The 18,328-nt window shown below is 41.4% G+C and overlaps 1 protein-coding gene across 5 annotated transcripts in view; it reads left to right on the top strand.

Annotated features, from left to right (window-relative positions):
* SLC28A2 (solute carrier family 28 member 2) overlaps positions 1-2,622 on the top strand; it is an 86,039-nt gene extending 83,417 nt beyond the window's left edge. For all 5 annotated transcript variants that reach the window (XM_070581281.1, XM_070581271.1, XM_008524842.2 and 2 more), the window contains one exon: positions 804-2,622. In XM_070581281.1, coding sequence (XP_070437382.1) covers positions 804-921 — 118 coding nt within the window. In that variant the 3' untranslated portion in view covers positions 922-2,622. The remainder of the gene's footprint in view (positions 1-803) is intronic.
* Positions 2,623-18,328: the final 15,706 nt, after the last annotated feature.

The following is an 18,328-nucleotide window of genomic DNA, read 5'->3' as shown; positions in this document are numbered from 1 at the left end:
GGACGAGCAATTATGCTTAGTGAAATAAGCCAGACAAAGGCAAATACTGCATGGTTTGACTTAAAAAAAAAAAGTCAAACTCAAGGAAATTGAGAGTAGAGGTGGTTGCCTGGAACTGGGACGTGGGAGAAATAGGGAGAGGCTGGTATAAAGGTACAAAGTTTCAGATATAAGATGAACGAGGTCTGAGGATCCAATGTATAACAAGGTGACTATAGTTGATAATACTGTATAAGTGAAATTTGCTGAGAGAGTAGAACTTGTGTTCTCACCAAAAAAATTAATAAATAAAAGGTAAACATGCTAGGTGATGGATGTGTTAACTCAATGTTGGGAATCCTTTCACGATGTATACGTATGTCAAATCATCATGTTGTACACCTTAAATATATTACAATTTTATTTGTCAACTATACCGCAATAAAGCTGAAACAATAAATAAGCCTGAGCTGTTCTTTCTCAAGAGGAAAGTGGCTTTGGAATACCAGCTCACTTTTTAGAATAAATTCAACTCTGACTCACATTACAAGGTGTAAATTTTGCCTCAGTGATGTTTGGAAAGGAAATTCCCAAAAGGACTATGGTTAGGAATTGGGCACAGAAGCAGACACATTGTATAGGGTTTCTTGCTAGCATTATCTTGGGGATGAACGAGAAAATACATTTAATTCTGTCCTATTTATTTGGTCATTGTGATCGGATTCGTTCATAGGTTTTTGTTTTTGTCTTTTCAGCTGCTTGGTAGAACTTAGTGCATTGTTTTTATCTGACCCACTCTGTATCTCTCTGGCTTTTCATTTCAGTACTTCTCTGAATGGCACCGACTCTCCTTCTTTTTCCAGTCCCTGGGAAGATAAAGAGTTCAGCGCTCTGGCCCTTGCTAACTGCTGTGAACTCTACACCAATGCTGTCTGTGCCTAAGGCTGGTCCATTTCCATAACAGTCCCGATCTTGATGGCTTTTATAGGGCAAAGGTGTGTGTGTACTCAGAGTTCCCACTCTACAACTAACTCACTGTGATCTTTAACAGCGAATGTAAATATTTCATTTGGTTCACTGTATGCCGATAATGAAAAGTAGCATTTGTCTTTCCATTATTTGGCTGAACCATATAGGAAATTCTTTATGGGATCTGTCTGAGCTTAGACTTGAAATAATAATCACTACAATATAAAAAAAAATCTTGCAAATCTTGCTTCTAGTTGCCATCTTAAAAATTATGTGATGCAGTGTGCTATAAATGTGATTTGGTATGTAATGTGTACTGCGGTGAAAAGCTGTATTTCTTGGAGTTCTGTGGTTGAGCTGGGTTTATGGTACTAAAGGTATATATGAAAGTTATATGAATATTTAACAAGACTTTTCTGGTTGTCACACACTTCTAAACCTGCAAACTCCTTAACATCATTACACAGCAAACAAAAAATACTTCTGGTATGCAAATTTGTAAGGAATATCTGTTTCTTAAAGGCCCTTACTTTTTGTATTCTTCTTTAGTGCCATATTTCCTTCAAGTTTACAGGAAATCCTTTAAAACAGCAGTTTTCAGTGGGAAGGGAAAGCAGTTTTGCCTCCCAGAGCACATTTGGTAACGTCTTGAGACATTATTAGTTGTCACAACTGGGGGGATGCTACTGACATTGCTGGGGAGAGGCCAGGATTCCTGCTAAACATCCTACAGTGCTCAGGTCAGCTCCCTCCAACAAAGAATTCTCAGGGCCCCAAATGTCAAAAGTGCTAAGGTTGAGACATTCTAAGTGTTTAATATATTTCTTATATCTAATATTACTTATAATATTATAGCCTTAGGGAAGAGTTTCAAAGGATGTAGGGGTTCTTCAAAAAGCTAAACAAAGAATCACCACATGGCCTCACAATTCACTCCTAGGTATACACCCCAAAGATCTGAAAACAGGTATTCAAACAAATACGTGTACATGCATATTCATGGAAGCAGTAGTCACAATAGTGAAAAGGTGGAAAGAGTTCAAACGTCCATCAATGAAGGAATGGATAAACAAATCATGTTATGTACATACAATGGAATTTTACGCAGCCATAAAAATCATAAAGTACCAATATATGCTATGCAGAGGAACCTAGAAAACATTATGCTAATTCAAAGAAGCCAGACACAAAGGCTTATTATTGTATGCTTCTATTTTGTATGATTCCATTTATATGAAATATTCAGAATAAATCCATAAAGACAGAATACAGGCTGGTGGTTGCCAAGGGCCTGGGGGGTGGGGAGGAGGATAGGGAATGACTCCTTAATGACTATGTGGTTTTACTTTGAAGTGATGGAAATGTTCTGGAACTAGATAGAGGTGGTGATTGCACAACATTGTGAATGTTCTGTCACTGATTTGTTCACTTTAAAATGGTTAAGTTTATATTACGTGATTTTCACCTCAATAAATTATATGTATATTTTAAAACATGGATGTAATTACTTGTATGTCCCCTTAGCTAAGCTACCTTCTTCCACTTCACAATTATCTGAGTTCAGAACCTCTTAGTCTTCTTTCCAGTCTTCATTCCTATCACTTCTCCCACGTTTTCCAAACTTGACATAAAAGAAAACGAAGCCTCAATAAACTGCCTCTTGACCTGAACACTGATTTCGCCCCTAGCCTGGTTCTTTAGGAGAGATAGCAGAATGCAGTGGTTAATGGAACTGGACACTAGACCAGATTACTTGGGTTTTGATTCCGGCTTCACCCCTTATCCCAGGGTGATCTTGGGCAAGCTCCTTAACTTCTCTGGGCCTTGACATCCTCACCTCTCAAATGGGGATAATGGGACCTATCTTATAGGTAAAGGATGAGAAGTTGTAAAGGGATCAAAAGAGTGAGCTGTAAGCCCAACCTAAGGGTTAGCTACTGTTATTACTATTTAAGGAAATGAGTTCACAATTATCAATTTATTGAGTTATGTGTGAAATTTAGTTCACAAAAGGAAGCATGTGAGAAGCATCTCCTTTCTGGTGGAAGGGCCCACTTCCTAATTCCCAATTTCCTATTTAAAACAAATCTGGTGTAAACTCTTGCACTTAGAGGGCCGAGCTGTAACAGCAGGAAGCATGACAGTCTTAACACCATCACCTGCAGAACAGTCTCAAACGCAGGAGGAGCGAACAGGAAAAGCCGGGACTGAAGGCGACACAGCAAACACAACGCCGACTCGTTGGGCTAAGGGGCGCCCGCAGGGGAACACTCAAGGGACCCACGCGGAAGTGGGCTGGGCGGCCCGGGCTGGGCGCGTAGCTCCGGTCAATCCTGGGAGGCGCGCAAGGGGGACCAATCGCTCTCGGGCTCTGTCCTGGAGGCGGGGCAAACAGGTTGACTCCGCGTTATGGGAGGCGCCATGGCGCATGCGCTTGGCTCCCGCAAACAAATCTCCCCCCATCCCTGGGAGCGGAGGCCCAGGCAGAGGGAAGAGAGGAGGCTGAGAAGAGAGTAGTTCAGAGAACTACTGGGAAAGATTCACCCTGAGCTAACATCTGTTGCCAATCTTTCTCTTTTTTTCTTTTTTATTCCTCAACAAAGCCTCAGTACCTAGTTATATATTCTAGTTGTAAGTCCGTCTAGTTCTTTGATGTGAGCCACCGCCACAGCATAGCTACTGACAGACAAGTGGTGTGGTTTCACACCCGGGAACCAAATCTGGGCCACCAAAGCCTAGCGTGCCAAACTTTAAGCAATAGGCCATCAGGGCCGGCTCCAAAGGCCTTGGTCTTAATCACTATGTCTATTCTCATAACATCCCAGCCTTCTCTGCCTGCCTTCCACTTGCTCCAATCCAGTGCCTCAAGGCCCACTGGTTCAACTCAAGTGATCTCATCAGCTTCTAAAGTATTTATACTTTCTGAACTACTTGTGTGCCAGTCAATCCTGCTGCGTGGCATCTTCTGTATTTTTGCCTTATTTTGCTATTGTCTTATTGTTATCTTGTGTTGCAGCAAGTAGAAAAATGGCTGCTATAAAAGCTGATAATTCCCTCAAAGACAGAATTGTCTTTATTTAACAAGTTACTTTTACCAGCTCTTTGAATATGGAGCTCCATGAAGGCAGAGACCAAGTCTGTTTTATTTGTTACCAACGCCCTAGGAGCTAGCACTATGCCTCGCAAAAAAAAAAAAAAAAAAAAAAAATCCAAAAGAGATGTCTGATATTTGTTGAGGAGTAAAAACGATGAAGCTCCAATACCTGGGCCTGAATACCTGGGGCAAAACAGAAGGAGAGAAAATGTCTGCTAAATAAAGAACATATAAAGCACTTATACTTCCTGGTACAAAGTAAGCTTTTAATCAGTGTTAGTTATTATTGCTACTTGAGGAATGGTGGGGAGTGAGAGCTTATGGGTAGCAGGTAGAAAATGGGAAGGCAAAAGAAAGAAAAAATGGATAAAAATGATGCTGGGCTAGGGTTGTTGGTGAAGAGATGGCCAGAGAGGACTTCTCAGAGGCAGAAATGGGCAAAAGAGCATTTAAGACCAGGGATACCTAATATTTACCCTGTTGTAACCCCACCAGCTTTGGCCTCAAATCTTCAGTAAAATTTTGCTCTACATATGGCCTAGTACCAGTGGTATTTTGAAGAATTCAAGAATCCAGGTGGTGTCGGATGTAGATGGTGTGGTGTAGGCAGTCCAGGCAAAGCAGTCAGCGGAAGGAGTAAAACAGAACCACAGATTATAAGGAGAGAAGTAGGGTGTCCAAGAAACCTCAGAAATATTGGGAACAATGCTGGTTTTTCTCATTTTATATAGAACGAGGGTTCAAGAACATTTCCATTAAACCTTAAAGGATGGAGGATTCTCCAGTAGGCTGGAGGATTGGGGGACATCAAGACAACTAAACCTTGAGTTACACTTCTGTGGTTATTCTATGTAAGTTATGTTTATGTCATGTCCTTCCAGCTGGATTGTAAATTTTTGCAACTAGAAACGATGAGAAAAGTTGAATTTGTATGGAATTTTTCCATGTATGAATTTCTTTTCTTTACATTAACTCATTGGAAATAACAAAACCTTCTGTAGTAGGTATGACGACCTCACATTTCTCCCCTCTATTTCAAAGACAAGGAAATTCAGGCAGAGAGAGGTTAAGTACACTTGCCTTTGTTTACAGAGCTAACAAAGACCTAAGCCAGCCTAGTATAGTGAAAAGGACATGGTTTAATAAGGCTTTTCACTGTCTGGGCAAAATCTAGCTTTCTAATCTCTTTCTTAATACTGTTTCATACCACCCATCCATGTACACAATCACTAAACAGAACTACCAACTTTCCCTAAGAAATCTACACCTAAGTGACTTGGAAAAATTACCTAATCTCTTGGAGCCTCTGTTCTCACAGTTATATAAATGAAGCTGATAATGGCTTCATTAAAGGGTTGCCGTGAAGATTAAATGTCTTAACTTTAAAGCACTTGGAACATACAGATGCTTAAGGAATATGCTCTTCTCTCCTTGGTTCCCTGGCTTGCTTTCTTTCACATCTCCCATCTTAAAGTTCAGTACTTTCTGAATAACTCTACCATGTATTTCTTATATTTCTCTGCAACCTAAATGGCAGCTGGCTCCATGTCCTGTGCATGTCCAGCTCCTCTCCTGGGGCCAACGACAATCTCAGAGATGTGGGGCTGGGGGCTGGGCTAGGTCTAGCTGGTAGTTGCTGAGGGTGGCCTGAGGCATCCAGACAGGAGCCACATGCCATGTTTAAGGTACAAGGCCAAAGATCAGAACTGATGGAGCCAAATCTGTTCTCAGGTAATGGGGTTGGTGATGCAGATCTGGGAACAGGGACAACTAGGTCATCAAGTTGTTTTAAGACAAATACCAGACACTCATGCTAAACATTTGTCATCAACAAGAAAAACATGATTTAGGAAATTTATTAGAAACCACCCATGTTACAGGTTTTATTTTTCATTAGACTGAATAACTTCTACCAGGTTTTATTTTAAAAACTCAACTCTTGCTTCCAGAAAAGCAAAAGGCATATTTTTCAAAAGCCCCAAATTCACCTCTTCTCAAAGCTCATATCTATCACATTCATCAGTACGTTGATTCACCTTGACTATAAAAATCCTCTCCATATATTTTAAGCAGGAATCAAAACAGAATATTGAAGCAGTTTTTAACATATAGAACAGCAAGTTCTTTGCTGAAATCATATTTCCACTTGTCAAGAGCTGTTGATCCCTCAAGGGGAGTAAACATTATGTCTGTGGCACTGAGTGCCTCATAAAGAAAAATTGAAGGAGACAGCCCTCTTTCCCATGGTGACAAGACTACGATTTGAATTATTCATTAAATGAGGGATATTTATTTATGATTAACCAAACTCAGAGGGCGATGTAGCAGATTTCCCCAAGAAAATATTATCCTTCAGATATTTGACATGTGAGGGCTCCTGTATTCTTGGTTTCAGAAGCAAATCTGTGACTCTGTGGATGGGAAAATTATCCTTCGGCTACACGGCTCTAATTTATAGAACAAAAAACAATACCAATTTATTTCCTTAGTGGATTTCAGAGACAACTTAAATGTTTAAAAGAATGTTTTAAGGTGGCTAGACAATGGAAGGCATTCTCACTAGTCATATTTTTATAAAGACAAAATACTCAGCTCCTTTGCATAGCTGTATGCTGCCTGGCTGGTGGCCACCACTATTGTGAATTTGTTGCAAATCCATTTGGCTGCCTGGCTGTCTCCTGCTGCTGTGGACCACAGCCCAGGGCATTGTTGAAGCACTCAGATGCGTCTGGCTCTATATCAGAGTGCTGAATGGGTCCAGTGGTGCTTAACAAAGGCTTAGAAGGGGTAGGGAAAATGCTCATACCAGTCATGTCACATAACACACACACAAATTGCACTTAATTACTATTAATAATAATTGCTAACATTTGGTGAGTACTTACTAAATGCTAGGCACCAGGTACTACTTGACTGAGACCTCACAAAAACCCTCTGAGGTATCCCCAGTCATAAGCTACAGCCACAGCCCCTGTTGCCATCTGGCCCCCACGAACTGAGGTACGGACTAGTAGTACCCCACATGTAGGAGCCACCAGGAGGAAGGACTGAAGCAGCTGAAAATTGGCCAGAATGGACTGCAGAGGTTCTGGCTTCCCAAGACGCTACCTGGAGGTGCTGGGTAATACAGTCCAGAAGTGGTGGGGAGTTAATGTTTGGGGGTGGAGTAAACCTTAACCAATGAGAGAGACGAGACAGAAAGAAGCCAGCATTGCCTACTCTTCCTCTAGTGTAATGGACTGTTCTAAGAAGCAGTAGCTTCATATGAACTCTCTGGAGGAGATACCCTGGAAGATCAAGCAACCAGCTTTGTTTGCCATGAAGCTATGGCCATCTTTTTTTTTTTTCCCCCCAAAATTGGCCCTGAGCTAACATCTGTTGCTAATCTTTTTTTTTCTTTTTCTCCTTCTCCCCAAAGCCCCCCATTACATAGTTTAGTTGTATATTCTAGTCATAGGTCCTTCTTGTTCTGCTATGTGGGATGCTGCCTCAGCATGGCTTGATGAGCAGTGCTAGGTCCATGCCCAGGATCTGAACAGGCGAAACCCTGGACCACTGAAGGGGAGTGCACAAACTTAACCACTCAACCACAGGGCCAGCCTCCAGCTATGGCCATCTTGATAACACATCTCTTATGTTTGTTTTCACTTTTCCCCTATCTTACTTCCTTTTTCACTAACACTTTCTTCCCTGGAATTTCACTCTCAATAAATCATTAGTATATAATCTTTTGCTTCAAGTTTTGTTTTCTTAGGCCCCTTGGTTTAAAAATGCTGCTACCAGGAGTGGTCTTTAAGAGAAGACCCTGAAAATGGGATTTTGGAGTTGATACACCCGCTATGTGAAGGCAATAGGAAATAGATTCATTACAAGATGATTCTTGTTTTCCTCAAAACATGCCTTCATCACCCTTTTTTGCCTCCAGTCTGATAATGAGTGTCAGAGCTCTGCACAGCCTGAGCAGGGAAGTGCAGGTCCTACTCCAGAAGGAATCTGCCTCCATTCCAAAAGAACTGTAGGACCTGAAAATATGTAAGGATAAGAATATAGGAAGGAGCTTAGCAAAAGTCAAGCTGAACCAAATCTGAAGAGACTTTGGTTCTACGTAGGATAAAAGATTGAGATAATCTCTGATGTCATGTTCTCTTGAATAATGTAGGTTGTAGGAAAAGAACCTAGGAGGGAATCTTCCACCTAAGCTGTGTTTAAATGTGTAATATTTCATTAATTCAATCATTCTATAGAAGGGTGTCTTAACTGACCTCCAAATGTATTCAGAAATTGGCAGTTTAGAGAACCAGTGGGAACAGGGCCACTTTGGTAAGCCACGTGCATCAATTAATATGCACGATGACTTCCATTGTTTTGGTAGGAGTTTGGCGCAGGTGTGCCAGGGATGGAGTGTAAGAGAAAAAGGAAATAACAATGGGGATAGAATGGGGCTCACCCATCAGCTAGAACTAATGGTGGTTTTGAACTTCTTTGGAAAGAATGTTTAGTTTTAGAAAGAGAAAAAGCTCTATATTCATGAAAAACTTTGGGACTATTCCCAAAGTTTGGGACTGAGACCCTGAGATTATTCAGTATATTCCAAAACTCAGGGGAAAAACTGTAGCCATAGAGCTGAGGAACAAGCCACTTTTTCTCTCCCTTTCCCTTCTGCCTCTGTGTAGCCTTTGGACCCTAAAGGCTCCAGAAGACCACCATCCGAAGTCTAATTGATTACCATCAATGGCTATGGTATCTAGAGGAAGGACATTCTCAGAGGGTACTGGTAGTAGAAGTGATAGCCAAGCCTCTCAATAAGGTAGCTGGAGCAAGAGAATTTAAGACCCTTGGGAACACCCACCAAAAACTGGATGAGACTTTGATATTAGTAGCTGAGGTCCTAAGGTGTGATAAACTGAATAATGGTCCTCCAAAGATGTTTATGTTCTAATCCTTGGATCTGTGAATATGTTACCCTACATGGTAGAAGGGACTTTGCACATGTGATTAAGGTTGAGGACCTTGGGATGGGGAGATTATCCTGGATTATCCCAGTGGGCTCAGTGTAATCACAGGAGTCCTTAAAAGTGGACCTTTCCTGGATGTGGTCAGAAAGAAAGAGGTGTAACAACAGAAGAAGGGTCAAAGAGAGTCTACATTGCTGGTTTTGAAGATGGAGGAAGAGGGCATGAACCAAGGAATTGGGTGGCATCTAGGAGCTGGAAAAGGTAAGGAAAGGGATTCTCTTAGAGCCACCAGAAAGGAACACAGCCCTGCTGACACCTTGATTTTAGTCCATTCAGACCTGTATTGCACTTCTGACCTACAGAATTGTAAGATAATCAGTTGGTGTTGTTTTAAGCCACTAAATTTGTGGTAATTTATTATGGCAGCAATAGAAAACTAATACACAATTCATGTAGTCGATAAAAGGTCTCATAATTTGGGATTAATGCCAATGTGATGAAAGGCATGAATCCTTAGGTCCTGAGCAGGATAACTCAAAATAAATGTATAGACTGACACATTGTAGTGAAAATTCAGATCTCCAAATACAAAGAACAAAGTTTCAATGGAAGAGACAAAAGACAAATTAACTAAGAGACACAACAGTTACACTGATGATAAACTTCTCAACAGCATAATTAAAGACCAAAATATAATGGAGTAAGTTCTTCAAAGTATTGAGGGGAAAAAATGGTCAATCTAGAATTCTATCCCTAGCTAAGCCAAAGGAGAACTAAAGTTATTTTCAAACAAAAACTGAGAATTTTCCATTAATTTACCCCTGAAAGAGTAAATAGTACACCTCAAGAAGTTGATGATCCTACATCACTTACCTGTGAGTGGAGTGTCACATGGGAGACCTCAAAAGAAAGGCTGAGGGGTCAGTTGACAGATGGTTTATAAGCATAAAGAAAGAGGCATTCAATTCTATAATAGAAAATAAGCTTCTTTTACATTCATTATATACTGTTGAAAATATTCTTAAAATACTAGTTAGAAGGATGCCAAATTGTTAGTCAGTCCAGGCAAGTGCTGTCAGGACTCTGTTCATGAGGATGCAGAATGTGGATGTTACCTACTAGAGATTATAAAATTGATTTTTCTGGAATCCTCAGGGAGATATTGAAAAAGCAAGGATCTTGAAGGTAATTTTTTTTTTTTTTGGCTGACTTCCCTCTCCATTTTATGTTACTTTTATTTTCAAAACAATTAAAAAATTTTTTAAACGCACAGAAGAGACTCCTACTTCTGCCCATGAAGGATTAACAGTAAACAATTAGTAAACTGGACAAAATATATGAAATGACTGTTTTCAGATATTAGACAATAGTGAAGAACTGTGACCCCTGGGAGAATGGAAGTGAGCAATGTGGGCCCTAAATCAATCCTCCCTTAATGTCATGCTACCTAGGAAAGATCCTTGTCCTTTGTGGCCAAGCTTCTTGCAGAGGTAGGGCTCACTTGCTGTTTCTACTTCCTCGCATTCTATTCACTCCTTAGCCAAGTGCAATTTAATTGTCATCACAACTACTTTACTAAATGCTCTCCCTAAAGTGAGCAATGAAAACCTAATTGTTATGTACAATGTACACACACTTACCAGTCCTTACTTCATCTGTCATCTCTGCAGCAAGACCCTTTAAACAACCGCTTCCTTCTTTTTTTTCCATTTTCTCCCCAAAGCCCCCCAGTACACAGTTGTATATTCCTCATTGTGGGTCCTTCTAGTTGTGGAATGTGGGACGCTGCCTCAGCATGGCTTGATGAGCAGTGCCATGTCTGTGCCCAGGATTCAAACCAACGAAACACTGGGCTGCCTGCAGCAGAGCACGCAAACTTAACCACTCGGCCACGGGGCCAGCCCCTCTTCCTTCTTTTTTTAAAAAAATCATCGTAACTATTTTTAAGTGTACAGTACAGTAGTGTTAACTATATGCACATTGTTAAAAAGTTCTCTAGAACTTTTTCATATTGCAAAACTGAAACTCTATACCCATTGAATAACAACTTTTCCCCCTCCCCCAGCCGCTGGCAACCACTATTCTACTTTGTTTCTATGACTTTGACTATTTTAGATACCTCATATAAGTAGAATCATGCAGTATTTGTCCTTCTGTGAATGCCTTATTTCTCTCGGCATAATGTCCTCAAGGTTCTCCAAATTGTAGCATATAACAGGATTTCCTTCTTTTAAGGTTGAATAATATTCCCTTGTGTGTATTTACACTTTCTTAATCTATTCATCTGTCAATGGACATTCAGGTTGCCTCCACCCAGCCACTGTGAGTAATGCTGCAATGAACATGGATGTGCAAACTCCTTCCTTCTTGAAATTCATCTCTTTGCTTCCATTACACCAAACTTTCTTGTTCTCCTGCCTCTCTGTCTGCCCATTCTCTGCTTGTCTCATTAGCTTTTCTTTTTCCACTAGTTCTTTATATGCAGAGTGTTTTCAAGGATTTTGTCCATGGGCTTTTCTCAGTTCTCTACTTACGTCTTGATTAACAAAGCTAACTCGTCAGCTTACATTGTTCTTCTAAGCTCCTAGATGCATATTTCTAACAGGTTACAAAATATTTCCACCTGCATGTTCCAGCGATATCTCAAACTGAATATGTCCAAAATCAAACTCAAACCAATACGCATTTAGTGCTTGTCTACTGTCAGCTCTAGTTATGTTGTAGCTACACAAAGATGAATAACTTCACACTTCCTTTCCAAATATGCTCCTCCTTCTGCATTCTGTGTCCCAGTCACACTGGAAAAGTCCTCTTTGTCATCCACATCTCTTTTCTCTCTACAGCCTACTTATTCTCCCAAACATCTATTTTCTCTGCCAACTCTTCTTATTCTTTCTCCCCTGGATCATCACAGCTGCTTCCTAACTGGACATCAGTCCATCTCTCCCACCTCTGCCACCAGCATGACCCTTCTGAAACACAAATCTGGTTATGTTGATGCCTTGCTTAAAACTCTCAATGACTCTCCATTGCCTATAGGATAATTCTAATCTCCTTGGGATGGCATATAAGGCTCCTTATGACATGGCATCACATGTCATATGCTAGGCTCATTCAAGCTTCATAGACATTTCCCGTGCTGTTTTCTCTACCAGAGATGCTCCAAAGCTCTCCCTGATCCTCCTCTTACATGTTCTCTTAGCAAACTTTTCCTCCTTTTCAGCTCCTTCTTCTTAACTCTCAGCAGCCACAGCTTCAGCCACAATTTCTCTGGAATTCTGTTTCTATTTTTCTAACCGGAGGCAGTGTGGAATACTGGAAATAAGCCCACACTTTAGTCAGGTGGCCTGAGACTTTAACTCCTGACTCTGCCACCTACTGGTGGCGTTGATTTGTCCATTAGAAAACTGCAGTAGTAACACCCACCTAGCAGGGTGGCTGTGAAGATGAGGAGTAACATCCCATCTCTGCAGTACTAGGAGAAGATGCTGAAGAAAAGAGAACTTATTTTTCCTGTTGTGAAATCACCTAGATATACAAGCATCATCTCAAAGTCTATTTTTCTTTCTTTCCAAAGCAATTCCTCCTCCAGACATGTCAGTTCCCATCAGTAGCTCTGTCATTCTTTCAGCCATCCAGGCTGAAAACTTGTCATATTGCATTTCTCCTTTTTCTTTATCTGCCCATATTCAACCAGCTACTGGACCCTGCCCTTTTTCTTTCCTTCTTCCGCCACCCTAGTCTTATATTTCAGAATTTCATACCTGGACAGTTGCCATTGTCTTCAGCCTCGTCTGAAACACTTTTTTTTCTTTTTTTTATCAATGTCACTCCTTTGTGCCAAAATCTTCCATGAGTCCTTATTAGCTATGGAGTAAAGTCTAAATTCCTTAGTATATATTAAAACCTGCCACAATATGGCCATATGGTTGCCAGATTTAACAAATAAAAATACAAGGTGCCCAGTTAATTTTGAATTTTAGATAAATAACAATTTTCTTTGTATAAGTATGTCATATACAGTATTTGTGATGTACTTATACTAATAAATTATTTGCTGTTTATCTGAAATTCAAATTTAACTGAGAATCCTGTATTTTATCTGGAAAATCCATCTGCCCTAACTTCTCTCTCTTTGGCCCCATAACTCAATATTCTCCATGAATCAAGGCTATTCATGGTCTGTCCTCAGGTCTGATGTTGCTCATGACTTGTATTTTGGCCTCAGGTGCCCAAGGAGAAAAAGCACAGCCTTTGGAATCAGAAAGATCTGAGTTTGAACCTCAGTTCTCTTGTTTACCAACCTATGACTTAGGCAACTAATTTAACCTCTCTAATCTCAGTCTTCTCATCTATAAAAAGTAAGCCCTGATACTGACACATGAAGAGTGGTTGTGAGGATTAGAGGAGCTATGCAAACCTAGGACAGTCGAGGTCAGCTGTATATATTCATCATGTTAGTTTATTGTCATTGGTGCTACGATTGCCGTAAGAGCAGAACTTTGTCAGCTCTTTGGGCCCTGGGTTGTACTGTCGGCCATGATTTGCAAGAAGCAATGTATACTAGGTTAAATTTGGAAGTCAGAGAGGCTGGAGTGGAGGTCAGGGGTGTTCTCTCCTGGGTGCACTTGCCTTCCCAGGTCACACTCTACACGTGGCAGTAGGAACGCAGCAGGCTGTGCAGCAGGGAGATCTGGAGACAGGGAGCCTAGGGTCTTGTCAACACAGGGAGCCACTCCTGCCTCTACCATACAAAACCTTCTCTCTTCACCTTACTCCCTCTCAACCTATCTCCCATCCCTCTCCTTTTCTGTTTATTGCTAAATTTCTTTAAAAAGCAGTCACACTGGCTGTTTCCATTTCTACATGTGAAGTTCAGTTTATACCCTAGTAACTCTTTTGAAACAGAGCTTTCAACCCTCTTCAGTCACCTCCTGATTGCCAGATTCAGTCTATTCTTTATTGATGTATTTGAAACTGCTGGTCACTCATCTTCATGTAGACCTCCTGGCATTGGCCTCTTCTGGTCCTCCTCTAACTTCTGACTGCCCCGTCTAAGTCTCTTCTGTCTGCTACTTATTTTGACCCTTCTGAGCAGGATGGTGGTACAGTATTCAGTAGTTATTCCTACTGAAAATTAAGGTAGGGATCATCTATAACAACCTGTAGGAATTTCTTCTAGCAATAATGATGGGGTTGGATTGAAAAGAGCCAGTGAGAGCTGAGTTGAGGGAGGACAACTTAGCTAGAAGGTAAGTGGCAAAACTCCTGGCTGACTCCACCACCACTCCCTAACTTGGAAGGACTAGGGCAGTGCTGTTCAGGCGGAGAGGAGGTGAGGCAGGTTGAGGGGCCTGCTGAGAGGCCCACCACCAGATGTACCTTCTGGCCTTTGTGGACCTCTGACACTGTACCCGACTGCTAGCTTGCAAGGACTGAAGTTTGCTACAGTCTGAAACAAGCAGTAAGCAGAGAGCTGAGTGCTGTGTGTGTAAGGCCTGGGGGGCCTTTTCCAGAGCATCACAGTTGCGCACAAAGCTCCCAGCTGCAGCTTATGTTTCCTCCTCACTCACAGCCCGGACCAGTGATCTCAGTACTCATCACCTCCAGGTGTGCCCAGCCTCGACTCCAGATTTAATCTGCTTTTGCCCACGCCCACCAACGACTCCTCTCCCCTTCCCTCCCTGGTTTTCCAACTCCCATGTGGCCCTTTGACCAACCCAATCCTCTCCGTCAGGGATGTCACTTCAGCTCAGATAAACACTTAGAAACATTTATGTCTAAAGAGGCAGGACTTGGGGCTGATTATTAAATTCCCACCTCCTTTATACTTTTCTAGGGAGGTAGTCCACTAAACTCTGATACAATCTGGGTTCAAAAGAAAATCCCTCAGAGGAATCTGACGCCACAGCAAAGTAATCTCGACAATTTGCTCACTTCAAGCTATCTCCCCAAGGGCCATCCCAGCTCATCAGGACATAATTTGGCTAGTAGTTTGATAAGGATAGATAGTGCTTTCTGAGGTGAGGAAGTGAACTACAGCCAGCACCAGAGTAAAGAAATTCACAGTTTGAATTTCAAACAGTTTGTGAAAATGCAACAGGTCTCTCTGGGGGAATAGCCAAATATAAAATAAATAAATCTTTCCTTCCCAGGGACTTAAAATCCATTGTTGGTGTTTTACACACTGTGGAAGGAAGGTGTCAATAAAGACACCCTTCTTCCCTGCCCAAGTGCAGGATCAATTGAAAGACAAAGGAGTTGATTAGACAGATATTTTTTAAATGAGAGAAAATCTGCCATCTTCTTTTAATTTTCCCTTTTCCCCCATCTCTCTTCGCTTCCACTCTCTTTCCTCCCTGGCATAGAGGCAGGGAGAGGTGAGCTGCATGGAGGTGATTTGGTAGCAAGCCCATCTACGCCAAGGACACAGAACACTAAAGTGGAGAGGAAGGAGCTGCGCAGATGCACACTGCTGTTGTGCCCACTGGTGCCCGAGAACGAAGAGATGGTGTCCATAGGTGTCCGACAGAGGAGACAACCAATATGGCTGGGAGATTGTTTACACTGAGCAAATAAGAAAATGGATTGAGCAAATCATTAAATAAATTTAGGATAAGAGAGCCAGGTCTCTCACCATTGGAGAAGGTGAAACATGGAAAGAGGCAAAGTTCAAAAGAACCCCACGATATTGTATTGGTATTAGAAGCACTGGTATAAATTCATAGATATGTATACATATACATACATACATACACTTCCTAGCTCTGTCCACTGAAAAAGTCTAGAAGCAATGACACTCTAGTAGCAATGAGCACATCTAGTTGCCAGATCTTGGTTTCTAAATACCATTCTTTAAAATACCAAGAGTCCTGGCTTACTAGTCCTGACAAACCAGTCCTGGCTGACTCCAGGGCTGGGGCAGGGAATATACAAGGTGATCCTGGCATATCTTGTTCCAGAAAGCAAGAAAGTATTCACAGAATAATGGGGACATGTCAAAAGATCATAGGAGCCCCTTGATGGAACTCCCATTGGCCAAATTTGGGTCAATTTAAGCATGAAAATAATGATAGTAACTTATTACAACCAATGAATAAAATAGGAATCCATGAGTCCGTACTAATGTAAATGAGTAAATAAAAAAATAAATAGGCAGAAGGCAAGTTCTTCTTTACAGTAGAATACCAACTAATAAATGTAGCAGGAATGCTGGAAATAGAAAATCACCATTTGATTAACCTTCATAGTAGTGGTTCATTCAGCTGCCAGTGAAAGGTAGGGCTGTAACTGGAGGTTTGAGGACATAATTTGGGAACACATCCCTACAAAGTACTAATCAACTGCAAAGATAAATGGTGACTTTACAGTAGAGAAAACTGCAGATGCCAACATGACCGGGTGATTAAAGTTAACATCACCAGTGGTGGGATGGATCGACATTGCATGCCCTTTCTCAGGCCCAAGAAGTGCACAGGATCATTTCTGAAGAATTTCTCCCAAGAAAGCACAACCCAAGCGTGGTCATGAGGAAACATCAAACTGACTATGGTTAAGGATCATTTCTCCAGGGTATAAGGCCTATATTCCTTAAAACTGTTACAGACATAACTGGTAAAACTGTTGAAGACATAAAAGGCAGGAAATAGGAAAACTGTTTCAGACTGGAGGAAATTGCAGAGGCGTGACAAGGGCAGTGTGTGTTCCTGGAAGGGGTACTGTGCCAGAAAGAAAAAGAGACATCATTGGGGAAGTTGGTGAAACTTGAGTTGGGGCAGATGGGGGTGCGAGAGTCTGTGGATTGAATGATGGTGTCGTATCAATGTTGATTTCCTAACTTGGAGAGTTATATGGTAGTTACACAGCAAAGTGTCCTTGATCTGGGAAGTACACCCTTAAGTATTTAGGGGTGACGGTGCATCATGGATGCAACTTGTTCTCAAAAGGCTCAGAAAACAACTAATTTATATATACATATATATTACATATTATGTGTATATATATATATATATATACACATATATAGTGTGTATATACATATGTATACAAACACACATATAGAGATGAAGCAAATGTGATAAAATTTTAACAATTGGGAATCTGAGTGAGGGGAACATGGAAGTTCTTTGTAGCATACTCGCAATTTTTCTGAAAGTTTGAAAATAAATTCAAATATATTTTCAATAAATAAAATAGTAATTTATTAATTTCAAAAAAATTACTTTAAAAATTAATTAAAAGAAAATGTCAGCTTTCTTCTTTTTTTTAATTGATGAAAGCAAAGTTGAAGAATGTATAGCACTTTTCCATCCAGGACAGACAGCTGAGGACAATCTCAGGCCTCCCACTGCAGCAACAAGTCTCTTTAGTATTTAAACTAAAATATTTGCATCCTGAGATTAGCCTTGGTCCCAAAAAGAAGGAGGTTAGAGGTGGAGCCTTATATGCCCTGTCCCTTCTCCCAAACTCACCACCCACAGGAGTCTCCTCCCAGCACCTCCCAAATACAAATACCCAAGGAGGAGGGAGGGAGGGAACCTCTCTGTAGCTCTCTACTTGGAAACACAAAGATGGGACATAAGTTGTATCCCTCAACAGCCTTATTTTGAGGAGCCTTGTGTTTTTCAGGTGTTGGTGGGTTGCCCCAGGGGCTCCTCAATTATCCTGGAGGGCACTGAGCCAGGCAGTTGCCTGGGAATTCCTCTGCTCCAGTTCCCCACCCACTGAGACCAAATGTGTTGTTCTCACCATGGTGTGAATGCTCTTGCAGTTGATGTTGCTCCTCTACTACCTGCAGGTGCTAGCAACTCTCAGGCTAGCACCTCCGTGCCAAGAAGAGAGTCAGAACCACTCGGTCATCTCCCCCAACCCAATTCCCATCATGGGAAGGCCTACTTCTTAGCTCACATGGGAAAGTTCTCCCAGGAAGATAATCTGTTTGGACAATAGCTGAGCCTTTAGTGCACTGCAGCTCCTGAGTCATCTTTGGATGTTTCAGTCTAACCAGGGAGTCAGTTCCATCTTCCTTCTTCCACCTGCCCATGCTGGGCCCACCAACGGCTAGGAGGGGAGTCCTCCCAGACCCCAGTCAGCTCTTCCCCTTCCTTGGAACACGTCTTCTTTCTTTTCCCTTCTGCCAGCCATCTCCCCACTAGCGTTCAGTCAACACATTTTAATTAGGTGTCATTTTTTGCTTTTTAAAGTCTCATAGCAATCTCATTTTACAAATGAGGAAAGTGATGCTTAGAGAGGTTAAGACACTCACCTAAGATCACCCAGCTAGGACAAAGTAGAACTAGGACTTACATATTCTCTGACTCCACAGCTTGTG

The sequence above is a fragment of the Equus przewalskii genome, chromosome 1, assembly GCF_037783145.1.
Source record: "Equus przewalskii isolate Varuska chromosome 1, EquPr2, whole genome shotgun sequence".
In the NCBI taxonomy this organism is placed as follows: Eukaryota; Metazoa; Chordata; class Mammalia; order Perissodactyla; family Equidae; genus Equus; species Equus przewalskii.
Note: the sequence above shows the minus strand (reverse complement) of the source record. Positions and strands in the feature narration are given on the sequence as shown.